The 18,709-nt window shown below is 40.6% G+C and overlaps 1 protein-coding gene across 1 annotated transcript in view; it reads left to right on the top strand.

Annotated features, from left to right (window-relative positions):
* Positions 1 to 18,709, top strand: part of ofcc1 (orofacial cleft 1 candidate 1) — a 75,252-nt gene that overhangs the window by 33,395 nt on the left and 23,148 nt on the right. Inside the window, exons 18-21 of the mRNA XM_038693578.1 lie at positions 11,546 to 11,797; positions 14,108 to 14,360; positions 14,833 to 14,996; positions 18,247 to 18,406. Of these exons, the coding sequence (XP_038549506.1) occupies positions 11,546 to 11,797; positions 14,108 to 14,360; positions 14,833 to 14,996; positions 18,247 to 18,406 (829 nt within the window). The remainder of the gene's footprint in view (positions 1 to 11,545; positions 11,798 to 14,107; positions 14,361 to 14,832; positions 14,997 to 18,246; positions 18,407 to 18,709) is intronic.

The following is an 18,709-nucleotide window of genomic DNA, read 5'->3' as shown; positions in this document are numbered from 1 at the left end:
CAAAGGAGGGTTAGAAAATTTTGTTTTCCTCTTCACCGTTGCTTACAGCATTTGATTTTAATGAGAAAACAGGGATGTATTAAATATAAACAAAGCAGGAAGCCCAGCATTTCAATCACCTTGGCCAAATGCGTTAAAAGCAACAAGGTTCAGCACTGTATGCCCATGGAGCATCAAAATAGGCTAAAAGCAAAATTGCTTATTTCAACAAAAAAGTCACAGGTATTTGTTTTCATGTGAACGTCAACTAAATTAAGGGGAGGGGATTACCACACACTACTACACTAGGGGGGAGAGAGAGGCAGAGAGAGGGAGCCGATATGTGTGAGAGAGACAGAAAGCGAGCTCTCCCTAGAGATTTAAAAGTACCCATGTTTCCTCATTTCTGGGAGTTGGTAATTTATAGCTGCTGGTCACATATTAAACAAGATCAGAGACTACTCCCTGACATCTTCTGAACATACTGGGGGAATTCAAATGATTACCAGCGTATCCTGCCAACAAATGACGACACAGGGACTATCTTGAGGGAGAGTGAATACAAAACGAACACAGAACCCAGGCAGGCTGCGCACAAAGGGACACAATTAAATGGTTTTCACGATTATTCATAGTGCCGCTTTTTACCTCTGAGCAGTCGCCGAGTTCTGTGAGATGAGACATTTCTGTCAGCTATAGGTACGGATGAATTGAGTTGGAGCCCCGGTGGTTCCCTGATGCCCTGTGAAGGTGCTACAACTATTGATTTCATCTTTACAAGCACACACATATCTCTGAGCTAAAGGCTGCATTTTTGCCCTCACCTAATCAGAGCATTAGAAAAATATGGTGCCATGTTGGCTTTTGCAAAGACACTGCAGTCTCAAAGTCATACCCTCACCATCCTCTCCCACTGTGCTGTTTGACTTATTCTGGGCTTCTCTACATCACCTGAGGACTGACAGAAACGCAGACGTAAGGGATTGTTTACTGATTTTTTCTTTTTCATTTGCCGTAATGATGTCATCTCCATCTCTTCTGGCATTTTGAGAGCCCCATTTTCATCTTTGTGCGTGTGTGTTTATATTCGTTTGTGCGTGGGAGTTTGTTAGTGTTCATGTGTACATTTTTTTTACTGTATCTGTGCACAGTATGTGCGCACACGAAAGCCTCTGTATACATGTATTTTATGTGGGATGAGGATTCACACTGCAGTGATTGAGGGATATTACTGCCATCTATTGAGCCACAAGAGACTGAGCTCATTGAGATTTTTATAGGGCGCCCCAACACAAATGTGCAAATCAGAGGCTCATGCATTATTTAGCAAACACTTACAAACAGTAAGATTCAGTTAAGATAGTCTGAGAATCACACAAAATCTCAATCCATTCATTTCCAGAACATCACAAAACTTTATTCACCAAGTAAAATTAATGTAAAGCAATGTAGTGGGAATAAAACAGGCCAATATCTTACAGAACTACTCAGTATGTATAGTACACATACTTATAAGAGTAAATCTGTGCATCACAGGCTGTGGCTGCAGGTGTAACTTCAAAGTCTAACTTTATATTAGGAACTCAATTGTCTCAACTTTCTTTCAAAAGAGTATTACCTCATCTGTTCAGATTGGGAGATGTTGAGGTGTCTCCATTATACATGATTTAATACATAAATTGTATTTTATATTTAAAGTTTTATTTCTTTGGGGCCAGGATCTGTTTCTCATTTTTGGAGTTAGCACTTGTTCATGTTCTTTTTAAAATTGTTTTATTTGAGGTTCCTAGTTGATAACCTCAAAAGTACTTCTACCCCCTTAAAAAAGAAGAATGAAAGCCATGGTATATGGAATCATCATAACCTTAAACCATAAATTACAATTTCAAAGGCAACACAATACACCTTTTACTGCAAGTATTGACAATGGCAAGTCAATTCTTGGAAAATGAAAAAGACTACAAAAACAAGCCAGGAATGATTCTTCTTGATTTCTTTCTTTCTTTCTTTCTTTCTTTTTTTTGAGTTCCTATGCCGGTGCTATCTGTTTGAACATGCATGAAAGACTGCTGTCGACCTTCCAGCGTATTTGATGTCTACAGGTGTAATTTTAACCACCTTTTTTTTCTCACAGAATAGTACTGAGCAAAATCAAAGCACCTGATTCAATACGGCTGTTGTAATTTGATAGGGCCAATTTAATGCTTTTGGATGGAGCCACAACTACTTCTAGAAAAGGTAAACATACTCAGACTGAATTAATTTTACAACTTAGACGGTACTTTAGCGGTACTTTACACTACAGTGTACAGTGATAAGTTACCTTTGCGAACTTGCTTGATTTGCAGTCCCTATCATATTTTTAAAAATTTCCAAAATGACACATGCTTAATACTGAAGAATTATCAGTTGTTGTTTTTATCTGTTAGATTTAGGTTTTCATGCATCCATGATTATTGCCAATTAGCTTTAGCATTGTGTCTCACCCAACTATTTTTTTTCTACTCTGGTTTTGAGGAGAGAAACCTGTTTTAATCAAAGTCATTCTCACATAGCAATTAGATCTAATTAGTCCAATTATCAAGATTCTAATTACATTGAAATATACCCCCTAAATCTCATATCAATTATAGTATGTGTGACTTGTCCTGATCAGGAGACATGGGAAGAGAGAGAGAGAGAGACAGAGAGAGAGAAAGAGAGAGACAGAGTAACGACAAAGCTGGGTGGGAGGTAAGATAGAAGAGCATCCACATCCTCCGGAGGCCAAATGACTGCCGAACTGACTCCATCTGTCCCCAAAGCTTTTATTCCAAAAGACTGTATGGCGATTTGGGGATAAATGTCACTTAAGCTTCATTCGTTTTTTCATATTCAGAACTATTTTGTTACTTGTTATGATGTTATGATTAGTTACATCCTAGTTTGCATTAGCTGAGTGATGAGTCAAGATAAACAGCGTTTTAGCATTTAGGTTGAGAGCTAGATATCGAACATCATTGTGACATCTAAGTTTAAGCTGTAGAATAAATTGTGGTGGAAATAATTATCATCTTCATTAAAATTAGGTAACATATTCACTCACATGCCAAGATATGGCAGGTACTGTACACAAACACACACACAAATATGCTGAGACCTGCACAGTGTTATACTACAGTGTTGCAGTATGGCACTGTAGGTGTGCCGGCAAAACACACACACACATGCACAGCCTGTTCTTGTTGTGGAGTCAGAGGGAACACACTGACCTAATTTCCCCCAGTTAGCTCGCCTCGTTGGGGACCAACAATCCTCTCCGCCCGTTTCCCCCAACCGAGCCTATCAGAGCACTCACGCACTGTGTGTCTCTGTCTCTCTATCTTTCTGTGCCCTCCATCTGTTTGACTCTGTATACATGCTCAAGTGCAAGATTAGCAGTAAAGTGTACAGTTATATTGTTCAGGGCTGCTCATTTGCATTGGTCCATGACACTAAATACACAGGATTGTGTGCAAAACATTCTAGTGAAGAACCACTTACTATCATGGTGAGAAGGAGAGATCAGCCTGCAGTAACAGACAGAGAAAGAGAGAAAAACACCTGAAATAACAGCTAGCTCTGGACTGTCAATCCCGTGCATACTGCAGCTCCGAATCACAACTCAGTGCAAGGGTCAATCAATTCTGATGTAATGCTGGTAGGAGAGGTGGGTGGAGATGGCAGTGCTGTTCACCGCTGGGTCTCTAGTGCTTTCCAGGGCTCTTTCCTGTGCTGAGGGCGCAGGAATGTGTCTGCGTGTGCCAGTACGCGCATGCATGTGTGAAAGAGAGGCCCCTGGCTACCACGAGTGCACATGTTAGGGTTTTCTGTGGCCAGACGCGCCCTGGGTCACTTCGGATCTCACAGACACACATACACAATCAACGTGCTGCTTCCTTTATGGAAATCAGAGCTGTCAGCTCCCTGACAGGCAAATGTTGCAACATGATTGGTTAATCTGCAGTGATGTGGGTGTCAGTCAGAGCTGACTATGGTCCCATTGGTGGTCTGGGTCAAATGAATATGTTTCCCACAGACACGTAAAAGAGATGGGGGGGGGGGGGTAGAGAGAGAGAAAAAATGACAAGAACTATATGTGAGAGCATATGAATGATTGCGTGTGATTTGTGCATGAGAGATTGTGTGTTTGTGTGTGTGTGTGTGTGTGAGCGAGAGAGAGAGAGAGAGAGCTAGGCCAGAGGTGACGATTCCCTCACGCACTTCTTTTTTCATCTGTAATCACTTGTTCCCCAGCCTGACATAAACATCTAAAAAAGATCAGCAAAAGTCAACAAACAACTCCACCAAGAAGTTAAAAGTGGATTTTTACATGCAGATATATGTTAGCTAATGCACTGTAGCACAAACATGCACTGAAGCACTGTGCCCAGTGCAAATAAATATGAACTTTTAGAAAAACATCACTGATAGGCAGCTCTAATAATATCACTGACAAGTAGTAGATGTGAATGTAATCAGAATTTGATTCACAGTGTAACATTTGTTTATATATGAGCATGATGTCATCAGCACCTATTTTAGCCATTGCCAATTTAGAACAAGAGCATGCTTCAGTGATAATTGCACTGACACCACAGATAACAGTTTGCGTTTGGCTTACACTTTATTTGTTTGGAGGCATGTGTGATATGAATGGCATTTTTAAAAACACACATAAACTCAGCTCAACACAAACCTGTATCCCATTTCTAGATTTTTTTTTCCCATCGGAAAAACTGTCATTGCTGATACTTTTTGCAAGGTTTGATCCTGTGATGGTAGCAAGAGAAAAGTGACATATGGTCTTGCTGCATCATGTAAAAACAGCAGTTTTAAGATGACCATTTCATCCTGCATTGACAAGTTACAGATGCCTAGTCTGTTCTATGACACAGGGTGGCATTTCAGGTCATGTCTTGGCATAGAAAATCTGTGTTTCTTGCTTTCTTTTTTATTTGTCCATCACCTACTTAATTGCTCTCTACATACACACTTATTACACATAGAGAGTCTCTCTGGCTCATTATTATTTCCTCTCTCTCGTTAATTCTGTCTTTATCTCACTTTCTCTGCCTGTAATTTTCCCCATCTTGCTCTCTCCATCCTTTCCTCATTCTCGCTGTGTCTCTATCTCTCTGGTGACAATGTCCTGCAGTTATGAGGCAAGGTCAGAGAAGTGAAATCCATTTAAATACTGATGCAACTCTCTGGAGGCCCATACTCAGCCTCCGCAGCACTCCTCCCTGTACGCCTCATCCAAATTGATGAATAGATAGATCATTTATTATTTGTCCAGCATTAAACATTCAATGTATTTCACAGTGAGTATTTTCTCAGTGCCCCCAAAAAGTTTATAGAAATAAAAACAACCTGTTCTTCATTGTTGAGGACTGCGGTGGTAGTTGTAGTAGCTGAGTGTGTAACGAGGGCCTGGGAAGTCCCTGTGTGTTTGTTGATCCCAGGTGCAACTGCATTTGAAATGTTTCCACACTAGTTTATGGCGCACCAAGGGACCTGCCATTTCCATGTTTAAATTCCCTCTCGTGCTAAGTCAGGCGCTCCATAAAAACGCCACATGTTGCATGGCAATGAAACGGCTACCTCATGTACATATCTAAACTATTCCAAGGTGTGTGTGGAGGCCTTAGAAGTTTGCCAACGAACAAAGAATATCAGTGTACTTTGAAAGAAATCTCTTTCACAAAGCACGTCAATGGTATAATATGAGAATGAACTAGTCATTGTTGAGCATTTGAGTTTCATTTATCTCTGACCACATTACCATGACAATGGAAAAGATGGATTAGAAGATCAATAGCACTTTCACAATCTGGTTGGTAAATATGAAGCTACAGCCAACAGCTGGTTAGAGAGGATTTATTAACATGTTATGTTTAGTTTCTTTAATGGGGTTATGTGCCGGACAATTTCTTGACCAGGCACAGTACTTCCTGTCTTTTTTTCTGAGGTTGCCTGGCAACTAGCGGAGACTTCAGGAAGTTACTAACGGTGAATAAGCAAACAAATCCTTCCAGGTTTTGAAAGAAATTGCATGCACAATTACTGATCATAATCAAAGAGCAGTAATTTGTATCTTTATCTGAAATTATTACATATAGATCAACAGATCATTTTGATGGTCATCGCCATAGAATGTCATCTTTCAGAATTCACAGCCCCAAGAAGGAGCTTTGTTTACCGACATAAAATGGCCCACATCCTTCTCTTAATTAGCACTATGATGCTAATATGAATGTTTCTTCACATTAAATCAGATGTAATCACCAAGGCAACACTTCTATCAGCTTGCGATTCTGTGCCATCATTGTGTATCCACTGCTAGCTTATCAACAGCACAGAGCACTTGTGGCTTTCTCCATTGCCCCCATATGCTTGCCTGCATGTGAGAGAGAATGAGCAGCCGCTTTTAGTCAAACACGGGTTCCTAATTAAGTTTAATTTTTTTTTTTTGCTGCTTTTGATTATGCTCTCCTCCACTCCCTGTCAGCTGCAAATAATTCTGATAATTTGGTGGTGCACTGTTACACCATTTTAATCACATGATGATGGACTCCAGTTCTGCTGCTGAGTCACTATTCCATAATTCTTTTAACTACACCCCAAATACCTGCCACAGTGCTCCCATTTTCTCAATGAAACTAATTTACATGTATTCTCACTTTGCCAGGGTCTGTGTAAAAACACTGTTTATAAAGCCCCCACATGGTAGGTAAGGTAATTATTCTTGGAACAAATAAACATGTTTTTTTAAATGAGGGAAGAGAGTGAAAGAGAAAGAAGGAGAACAAAGTTAAAGTGATTTAAAAAAAAAAAATTGTGATTTTTTTCCAGTATAAATAAAACTTCTCTTCAAGATGATACAAAAATGACTCAATTATCTAAAAGCCTTGCAGGCGTAAAGAGCTGCTCTGTTCAACTTGTTTTTATGCACACACATACACACACACACACAAACACACACATTTAAGGTGCTTTGGAAAATGATACCAGCATAGTAACCAATGATTATCATTTAATATATCTTGCGGGAGCAGGTTTCTTTGTGATTTCCCCTTTGTGATGTGTCGTATGCTTCCTGCTTTATATTTGCCCCACCTGTGCAAACCCTGCTTATGTGCCAGTCATTACGCAAATGTATTTGCTTCTGTGGAAATGCAATAAACAAGCACTTTAAGCTTGTTTAAGTTTTATGTTTCTAATGTGGGAATGACCAGAGCATCTGCACATGATGTAAACTTGCATTGGCACACATACACTTGTTCATGTTTATGCAACACATAGTTGATTTAAATACAGATTGTCCTTACACAGGGACCTATATACTGTATCTCATATCTGTAAATGTATGGAAATACATACACACCGAAAGTCAGTTCACTGATCTTGAATTATAGATGATCATTGTATTTTCTAAACACAAAAATATTCATAACAAGAATGACTCTAGACAATGAAAACAGTAGATTGTTGTCTCTAGCAATTATAAACAGCATTGTAAAGGTCAATCAGTGTGTGTATGTGCACAGTATGTGTGTTTATGTGTTCTTGTTATATGTTGTATAATTGCAGTGCATGTCATTCTTTTGACAAAGGCTAACCTGTTACTGTCTGTGGAATTATCCTATAGGTTATTTATGCAAATAATAGACTCCCCCCTTATAATATCTATGTTTTAGGCTAGCTGATAAGGCATTTTAGCAGTAATATGGCATTTTTCTTTCATAGTACCACAAACCTCTGTTGTCATACAGTACAGATTTACTGCAGTTGCATCCTTTCAAAACAGCAGATAAATACTGTTAACAAAGGAAACAGTAAAGGATCTCATTAGTCTGTTAGAGTTGGACAGGTAAGAAAACTATACTTTTAGGGGTTGTTATTTCATCATGAAGATACTTTGCCTTGGGTTTGGTTTACACACAGCTTGGAAATACACTCCTTTTTATAAACAAGTTAGATTTGAACTTATTTGAATGTGCACATATAATACCCATTGCCACATGTGTGCATTTGATTACAAGTTGCAAAGTGAGTTCCGCACAACGTTTCTTTTACTTTTTAAAAAATTACATTCAAAGCCCTAATAACGCCTTAGAAAGGAACAGGTTGTGTAACCCACAGAGGGCAAATGACAAATACTGTCACAATCCAGAACAAATGCATTATCAGCATTCTTCAAAAATGAAATGTAAACAAAGATGTGGTATCTTTGTCCCATCTCCTGACACCTAAGATAATCACACTTCCATAATCACCACAACGCACATCTGGGCCACTAAGAAAACAATTAAGTTATCTGTCAATCTTTTAAGTCTATTTTCACACTGTATCTTTGCTTTCTCTATTTTCCCAGTAGCAAACCATTCTTCGACTATGAGGGAAAAAGAAGTGTGGTTTTACTGTTTTATAAACAATGCCGGTGGCCCAAATAAGAAAGTGACAGAAAATAACTTAATCCTCAAAATAAAGGGATAAAGTCCAATACTTTAAGTGGCCTTAGACTGGAGGGTTTAAGCCATCAGGGCAATGCAAAGGGATTCTGAGGGTTACCTTTACTCTCCTCGGCCCTGGAGCCTTCTCAACACAAATCTACTATTTAAATTGTAGCACCCCACTGTAGTCCTTCCTCCCCTCCTCCATTTCTCATTACCCATGCCGTCTTGAAGGTTTAATACTTGTCTGTACTTGCTATTCACTTTGTGCTATTTTTAAGAGCACAGTGCTTGTTTGTTGTCATGCCGTACAACGTTAAGGGACACAGCCTGGGAAAACCAGTCCAGAAAATGGTTCTTGCTCCAATGGTTGACAGATATATGCTAGTTAAATCTGATTTACAGGCCTTGGCACTCTGTGGCAAGGTTTAAGGAGGATGATGAGTCCTTTTGCAATGTGCTTTGATGACATGGGAATGAACAACAAATATATCAAAACTAAGATAATGAGGGAACAGCTTCTGGCCCAGATTTCACAGAATCAAACTACAATTAAAATATGGTATTGTGTGCCAGTGCATGGCTGTTGAAATGGTTAGTTTAATCTCTGGGCCGCTACGCCACATGCTATCAGTCGTTCAGAGGACAAGCTGTGATATTGGAATGAAACATCGTTCGTTCCTCCAAGATAAAAAGCCCACACCTCCACCCCCTGCCTTTCCCTCTTTTTTTGTATTGTACTTTTGTAATTGGAGGTGCCATAATGAAATCAATTCAGTGGTGATAACAGATTTCACATCACGTTACCAGTTTCCTTTGGAAGCGGCCACCACATGAAGACATCTAAAAATATACCTCTTTCATGCATCATCAATATCTTCATTATATGAAAGACGGGCGTCAGGTTGTATTTGCTGTTTTCGTTTAATGTCACTTGACAGGGTAGCATCTTGCCTGTGTCTGTGACACACTGCTTTTTTGTCTACTCTGTAATTCCACTTTTGCAGACATGCGGAAAGCAGTTTTATACCACACAGTGAAGCAAGTCGTGATAAAGCTTGGAACAGGATGGTAGAGCCTTTGTCAAAATCATAACAGAGGAGCACAGACACACATTTGCTCACACATTATCATCTTTCAGCATTACGCCTCAAAAATGTGTATAAACACACACTTGACACTGGAATTGCACACTTTTCAACATCATGTAGTCACAGCAAAACCGTTTTTTTTTTTTTTTGCAGTGACCTGAAAGCAGACATATATATTGTGGCAATATCTCCTGTACAACTTACGGGAGATATTGTATGTATGGCTTCTTTGCTTCATTTAGGCATTTATTCCAAAGATTCAGGGTAGTTACTTTAAAGTTGTCTTTATTGCCAGTGTCATTCATTAATATCGAGCACCCCCTTACAAAAAGAGGACATTTTATTATTTTACCACATACTGCTATTCTCAAGTAGCATTAATAGTAGAGTACAGAAAACAACAGTAAACACTGACCGTCAGATGATTTAATTTAAATATAATGCAAAAGCAATAGATGCAATGTAATTCATCCGTATTGCATATATTATGTTGTAAGTACAGCATCTCACTGACCTCACACAGGGAATATAGAGTATATATGCAGTGGAACACTTGTGGAATACATGCTGTAGTTTATAATCTCCATCACAGAACTGACCGGCAACTGACTTCTATGGCAGTCTTATGTTTATCCTCTCTGCTCCATTTTATTTCAGCCAAATTATGAATATTTATCAGCCCAAACTGTTGACGGAGCGTTTTCTGAATGAATCTCTCATTCTCCCACGTGTACTGCACGCTACACCACTGCTCTTGTGTGCATCCACTAAGGAACTTGATAACTACAAATAATTTAACAAAGTGTGTACCCAACTCACAGGAACAGCAAAGAGGATCTCTTTTTTTTTAAATGCAACTGTGTGATGGTTGATATGGTCATATGTCAGCAGCAAAACAAGTAGAGGAAAACACAATGCTGCGTTTTAATGTAGGTCTAGCCTAATTATTTGGTGGTGATGGTGATGGGGGGATCAGGGCGGGGCAATACAATTGATTCTGTTTTTTCTTGTTTTTCCTCTTTAGGCAGTGTACCATTTTACCCTAGATACACACTACAAAGTGAATTCCAACTGTGCTCTGGGACACAGTGGTGAGACACAGGGATGTCCACAGGCAAAGGCCTTAAGTCGCACTCCGATGCTAACCATAGCTCTGCTGTTTACGCCCACGTTAGCCTTGGTCTAATTACTGTCAGCCAGACAATAGGGGTCATGTTCAAACTATTGTAAATGGATGTCTATGCACATAACAATAATCACTAATTTTCAGACAAACACACAATGTACAGTATAGTATGTGGTATGTATGTTTTTTTTTTCTTTACATATATGACAAATTTTGAACTCTACTCTCCTCTCCTCTCCCATCCTCTCCTCTCCTCTCCTCTCCTCTCGCTTCCACTGTTCCATCTGTGCCCTCTAAATGAAAGGGAATAGTTGAGCAGGCCTGACAAAGGGCGGCACAGAGGAGGCAGAGGTGCTGAGGGAAGCTGAGCACTGCTGGAAGGGATTCCTATCTGTTTGTGTGTGTGTATGTGTGTGAGTGTATGTGTGTGAGTACATTTGTGCACATGAATACATGTGAATGTGTGTCAATTTGAATACTACATTTCCCTACCTATGCTGAATGCATCTGGTGATAGCAAAAAACCCAACAACAATGCAAATAATAAGGACGTATTTGCACTGTGAATACAAAAACATGTCACTACATCTAGTGTGGTAACTCACCTTACTTCATGTCAATACAACATACATGTTGCTATTTAAATCATCTTTACTGACACTGTCAGCCATGTGCAGGAACTATTTAATTAATCATCCTGTGTTCAAGCAATCTAGATAAAAATGTAGTGTCCTTTTTCTTTTCTTCTAGGAAATTTTACAGTTTAGGAAGTACATATGTACATCATATACATTATTGTGTTTATAATTATCATTATTAGAAGAAAAGAAAAAGTAAATAAAAAAAGTTAAGATGTCTGATTGTCTTACAAACAGCTCAGCACTGACTGGATTGGGCTCCAGCCCCTCACGCCTGTCCAACCGAGCCCGCCTGGCCCTCTGCATGCTGCCGTCCGAGCTGGGCCTGCCGTTGCTGCGGCAACAACAGCCGCATAGTAGCTGGCGTGGCTCCGTTCGGCAGCTCGGCCTCATTATGCTGCTGCTGGCTTTGATGTGGTTTGTGAGGCTCTACCTGCATTACTGCAGCCAGTGGCTCTACCTCCAGGCCATAGCAGTTCCTGTCAACAAGTGAGTTTGCTTCCTTTGATATTGCCCTGCGCGCGCACACACACACACACACGGGCGGGGGAGGCGTATGTATACACATACACACAGAGAGTGGAACTACATAGACATTTTTGAGCACACACATCATTGCTGACATAAATCCCTTTACATGGAAGGCAGATACATACGTAGATTACTGAAGCACATAGGCACATTGCAGATGCGCACACATACATCACATGCAGTCGTGGTGAAATGGGATGTGGAGGGGGTAAGGAGCAGAGGAGAGAATGAGGATGTGCAATGTGTCTGAGTGTGTGTGTTGGAAAACATGCACCCTCACACACTGGATACGCCCAAATCATCTGTTTGGAATCCCCCCATTAACATTTTAACAAGACTCTCTCAATATTAACAAACCATTGCTGGGGGAGTTTGTTGCTTTCACCACACAGCTTTAAGTCCCAAAAGGCTACATTATTTGGAAGGAATTTATTGTTATTATTTGGTACACAGGATTGATAATAAACAGCAATAAGATACCACAGAACTGTTAAATCACATCTCAATGGCATATGGTGCTGATTTAATTCATCACAATAAAACAAGCTGGCTGCAAACATGCATACAAGGAGGTTTTTATTACAATAACATGGGGGTGCAAACATCACGCGTTAAATCATGGAAAGTAATAGAGGAAGGCTCAGGGAGGGAAAAAAATGTGGCTGTTTAAAAAAAGGATGGACTGAGGGGGTGGATAGGAGGTGAAAAAACTAAAATGCGAAAACAGAGGGGGTCAACGTTGGATGACAACTTCCACATGTCCGAATCTGCTGCTCTCCCTCCGAGCATTTCTCTCTCCATGCAATGGCCAGAGCTGGTGGTGCCCAGTGAGAGAGAGACCAAGTGACAGTCAGAGTGGCTAGTGTGATGACAGGCCACCCTCCCTTCTTGTTTTTATCTCCCTCTCTTTTTCCCTCCTCTCTGACGCTGTCTGTCTTTGCCTCCTCCTTCCCAAAAATCCACCCTCGGACATTAGCGGACAGCAAAGTGTGCCTGGGAGCAACAGTCTCCAGCCCCAATGTTGCTTTTTTATATACTGACCCAATTAAAAGTAGTGATACAATGTCAAGTGATATATATTTTTAAGTATTATATAATTGGAGTGCTGTGCTGATGCATCAGTGTGTAACCAGCATTTGTGTAGCAGGGTCAGGTAACTATTAGTATAAAGTAGTATCAAATGAAAATATATAAAGAACAAGTACTTCCAAGTTGTATTTAAGTACAATCCTTGAGTAAATGCACTTAGTTACTTTCCACCATTGTTCAAGGTAACATTCCCTGGAAATAGCAATGCACATGCTAAAACCATTACAAAAGTACAACATCTAGTTCATACAATTTCAATACAATATCACATTTGAAGAGACACCAAAATTTGATTTAATATGGAATGATGCTGCCACCGTCAATATTTGATGTGAAATGATTCTGTCGCTGTGAAAAAGCTGTTACAATTTACTGAATTGGAAAGTTTCATTGTATCATATCAAGTTCTACTGTAAATGAAATATTACCATGCCATTTTTGGACTGAGATTGAACAGTGCAATTTATCTGAAAAAGAGAAGCCTAGATTGTTAAAAAAAAAATAACACTAAACTCCTCTGTCTGTACCGGTCATTCAGTGAGTTAATCTCTGTGCTCTAAAAGGACTTTTGGTGGATTGAATCTGTGCGCTAAGAGATTTTGCCTCAGATAAAACACCAATGGACCTCCGCTGTCAGATTAATGGAGAGAATCTGAGAGATGCTTGACTCTTGGAGCAAATCAGATGGAAATTAATGAGCAAAAACTGGACCTCTCCTCTCCCACCATTGGCTCTACCTCCTCCTGACTGATGGGAAGATTAAGAGACTCATGAGGCTTGTGGTAAATGGGGAGTTGAGGAGTTTAGGGGGCTTAGAAAAAAGCCAGCACAGGTGTTGATACTCGTATTTGTAGCATCTGTAAGTTTTATTTATTTTTTTTACTTCAATATATATACAGATTGTCAAAACCAATAAAAGTTTTCATAAAATATGTCAAATGGGACCAGCAAGGCAGCTCATTCTAGTAAAACAGCCACTTATATTGTTAATTGTCATCCAAGTAATTACATATGTTTAAATCAACACAAACACTAGAACATCATGTGTGCATGCTGGAACCAGTTGCCCTTGACCTGCAAAATATCACAAACACAAATATACTACACGCATATTGACACATGCACACACTTCACACTACTCACACGCAAATCACCCACCTCCGTTTCCTCTCCCGCCAGATTCCAGTTCCACGCACACACAGTGGACCTCGTATACCAGAGTTCTTTGCTCCACACCCGCGAGGAGCTGGCGATGGTGGTGCTGGGTCCCCTGACCTTGAACGCAGTAACGTTCCTGCTGGTTCTGATCAGATGGGGCTGTCAACAGATATTTGGCTCACTCCCTTCCTTCACGTCAAAGTTTATCATGGCTCAGGGAGTGTGGACAGTCCTCGACCCCCTGGCAGTCTTTGCAGTGGACGCCATCCTCGGGGTAAGTCACTTAAAAATAACTTGGACACTTGTGCACTTTAAATAGGAGTTCACTCTATCTTGGCAAAGTGACTTTAGATTACAAAAAGGGGGGAGGGGAGAGGGTGAGAAAGAAAATGTGCAAGGTTAGATGGGTGTCTTTTTTTGGCGGTGAGTTGGATTTTGTCAGTGAGGAAGACTGAAATGATTTGGAGTGTTCATAGTTGTGAACCACTTGACAAGAGATAATGTCTACATCAAATCCTAAATGTCATTTTAATGGTTGTCTGACTTAAGTTAGCAATGTAAGATGTAGAGTGAGAGGAACATCAGCTGGACAGTGTGTGAAACTTTGTCCTTAAGCCATCATGTGATCTTCGTTTGGTCAATCGCTGTCCTGGGCTTCCCCATATTGAAAATGTCCTGACCTATACATGTAACAGTTACAGATTTGTCTTTTTTTCATGCTCTTCTCTCAATCCCTGTCTCCTCAGCATCTTGCTTACAGCCCAGACACACCGGTGGGTGACGCAGCCAAGCTTTACTGGCACTTCTATCGAGCTGACCAATCAGGTGCAGCGGGAGTAATCATCACCCTCTTCCTCTATGCAGTCCTTTTCCTGCTCTCCATCACCATCCTCTCCATTTACCTGCTCAGGTAAGACACACAGGACGGTGATGACCTGATCTGATTCCTATTCCACTTCCTAACCCTTGTATCACTGAGGCACAGCGATGAGCGTGCATTCCATGTCTGCTTAAATCCAATCGATTCAGGTTCCAGTCAAGCCAGTTACTTTTTTGATTCTATATTGCTGACCTTGAGCTCAGTGTCTGACCTTCCTTGTGGCATCCCAACAGAGCAGAAGCTGGGAATGATCATTTGGGTATTTCTGAATGTGACATAGCCTGTAGGGACAGTGTGCCAATGAAGAGGAAGACCCTTTCTGAAACACTCTGGCCCTCACCAGCCTACTAATCTCAAGCACCAGTTCAGAAATAACTCTAAACCATCCACCCCCACAGCTTCATGCCATGTTCAACCCCATCCACCATTTCTTTCCCTCCTCTGTCCACAGAAAAGGACAAAAAACAACAGAAAATGAAAACAAATGTTGATCTAATCCATTTTGATTTTATAGTCGCATGGAATTACTTATGCAGTTATGCATCAACCTCACACATCTACACACACGCACACACACACACAATGAGTTATCAGACATAAAAGCAGAAATACACACATGCACCACACAGTTGCCTTTTTTGAACACACCACACTCTGCAACTGGTTGGAAAATCTGAAGCATTTCTAATTCAAAAGTTAGATGTGTTTTGATATAGCGTGAACATGTGAACCCCTTACATTATCCGATTAGGCTGAATGTTTTGCATGGTTGGTATCACTGCAGGTTCCATACATACTGAAATGGACTGCGCATACATGGTAGTGAACACACAATCTCTATCTTAATGGACTGTGTGTTACACTCTTGCAGATTGAGGTCACCCATGCTGAAGCATTCACTTGCTAGGTTTTAGCGCCTCAGACTGCTTTAACAAATGTTTCTACTAAGCCTTCATGTCCTCTTTAGAGCTGTTAGGAGCCTCCTGATTAGTGGGGATGAACGGGAAAGACAAAACAACAATGTAAGATTCTTTCACAGCCTAGTATAAAAGGCTGGTCCCTAACTGTCAAACATTTTCTCAGTTTTAGAAAAAAAAAAGACAGATAGGAGATTGACACTGACACTGACATTGCAGTGTCCAGCTTATTGCACTCATCATGTTTTTTTTGCAGCACGGAAGTAAAAAAGTAGAAGGCGGGTGATAAATTACTGAATAATGTAACTCAGTGTTCATCCAAGGTGTGTTCTCCCACCCTCATATAAGACCAAATTCCATTAACGGCTCAAAATGTAAGAAAACCCTTATTGAATTAATCAGTTTGAGATTGGCGGCCGAGGAGAGGGTGCCATCTAATTTCAGTAAGCGGGACGCTTATCGGGCTCCAGCTAAATGGACAATATTAAAACAGCAGCCGGGAATAATGACTTCTGCCACTCAACCGCCACACGGGTTTGTATTGAATGTAGGCCACGAGGCTGAAGCAAGGCTGATAATTTTATGGGTTACAGTTTCCTATTGGCTGCAAGGAAGGGGCTCTGACACAGAGCGTGACCTATTTCTAAAAAAATGCCTTGGGCTATATGTATAGATAGAATGGACTGTTATCCTTTTTTAATTACATTTTAGGCAGCCTTTATTCACTGGCTGCAAAAATACACATCAGTGATGTGTTTTACACCTCTATCTTCTTTGAAACTTTATAAACACCACAAAGACTGATGTTACATTGACAGTGATGCCATTACATCCAAATTATTACAAGGTTCAAGACTAAATAATTACTTAGTTTGCATTCCCTTACGTAGTTACTTTGTTTCTGTGTTTGTGTGGGTTTTTGTGTAGATGGGTTCTCAGTACACACTTATACATGTGTATATATGTACATGCAGCATACAGTTTAAACAGGGACTCAGGGGTAAGGGGGTAGTGATACTCCATTGCCACTGGTCACCACTAAAGGAAAATGCACTGATAGCGTATAACAGAACGTCCATGAGTTGACAAATTGGATTGGATTAAATAATTAGAGTGTAGGCTATAAAAAGTGGAGTAATATGCATTTAATGTACAAAGGTTTCCCACACAAAAGCACAATTCCCTTTTTATCCACCATGGTCTTGTAGTCATGAATATTCAGCTGTTATGTATTCCATAAGTTAACAAATGTCCTTAAAGTAACCCCTATTCTGAAGAAGAGATGATGAGAGCCTCAGCCAGGTCATACCCCGCATATAAGTAACACATACTTAAATTCAGGGCACTTCCAACACCAAGGAAATGAGCTTGTTTTGAAGCACAAAGATACAAAGATGAGGAATTCCTCCAAGACAGAGAACGCATAAATGAATGAGAAGCACAATTCAAGTGTAGGATGAAAATGAATGCATGCTATTCCTGTGTCTGAGGTCAAGATTCTACAAACATCCCCCTCCCAAGAGCTATGGGGAATGATGCTGAGTTCAAAGCTCCGTACCAGCTTCTTGTATAAATCCCGGTCTCCTTGATGTTGGTTTTATTTGAGAGTTGATTACCCTCTGACAGGCTAGAATCTCTATGGAAGGGCACAAGGTCTTCTGGTTTTGATGGTCAGCCAAGGCATTTGTTTACAGACATGGTGATTCTTTTTAGGGGTTGGCTGCATGCACCCTTGTGTGGCAAAAGAAAAATAACACTTTGGTGATGTGCGCTCATCTGGAGGTATGAATCAATATGCCTTCTGCTGCGCCAAACGTTTTCTTGTGACTCAGGCCGGTCTCTCCAGACACATCTGCAACCAGCACGTCCGCTGCATCTGCCATCTTTGAAGCTCAGCATTAACACTGAAGAATATCCCAGGATCTGACTCCCACACATTAACAGATGTACAACCACGCAGACACACAGCCAAACACAGACATCGCTACAGTCAGCTTGTGTTAACAAAGTGCTTCCCACTCACAGGCCAATTTGTTTGATTCCGTTTGCTCTTTCATTGTGTATGAATTGATGTATTGTACTTTTATAGAGCATTACACTGCAAACATACTTTGTGTGATCAATAGAAGATTCATGTGTACTTCCAGCAAGTTGGGATCATTGTGATCTGACCTGTTCCATAAAAGCCAACCAATATGACAGTAAAAAAAGTGGACATGATGCTGTTTGACATAGAAACAAATGCTTTTCCTAGCTTTGACATATGCCCCCATGTGACCTTTACAGGGCAAAGACAGTGAATCAGTATGGCGTCGTCCCTTCTTTACCTGTCCTCACTTCCTCTCTCACACCATACCATTCAGATTCCACAACGACGGCCGCATGCTGGATGTCTATCAGCGGCTCACAGCCACGGAGGGGAAGTACTTCCTGCCTCAAGACCTAGAGCTGTCCAATCAGGAACTGAGCTATATTGTCAAGAAGGCAGAGCAGTGGAGAGGCTTCAATGGGGAGAGGCGTAAGGTAAGCATCTCACCACACTGCAAACACTCCTGTCTCTCTGGACAATGCCGTTCTCCTCAAACCCGTGGAGATTAATTGAGCTAATGGATGTTTTCTTAACGAGAGAACGAGCTAAAAGGTCACTGATACTAATCTGTTAGATTGGCTTGTGTATAGGGGGGAATTACAGTTGGTTGTTTGTAATCCCGGGAGGTTTCTGCCATGTTGCAGCACAGAAGGAAAGACTGGCTGGAAAAGGATGATTGTGATACTGATAGGAACACTTACTGGCAGCCATGATGGTATCCCACTGTTCATTAGTAC

Source organism: Micropterus salmoides, unplaced genomic scaffold (genome assembly GCF_014851395.1).
Source record: "Micropterus salmoides isolate LMB-PRFRI ecotype aquatic unplaced genomic scaffold, ASM1485139v1 Ms_hic_scaffold_1, whole genome shotgun sequence".
NCBI lineage: Eukaryota > Metazoa > Chordata > Actinopteri > Centrarchiformes > Centrarchidae > Micropterus > Micropterus salmoides.
This window is presented reverse-complemented; position numbering and strand designations above follow the sequence as displayed.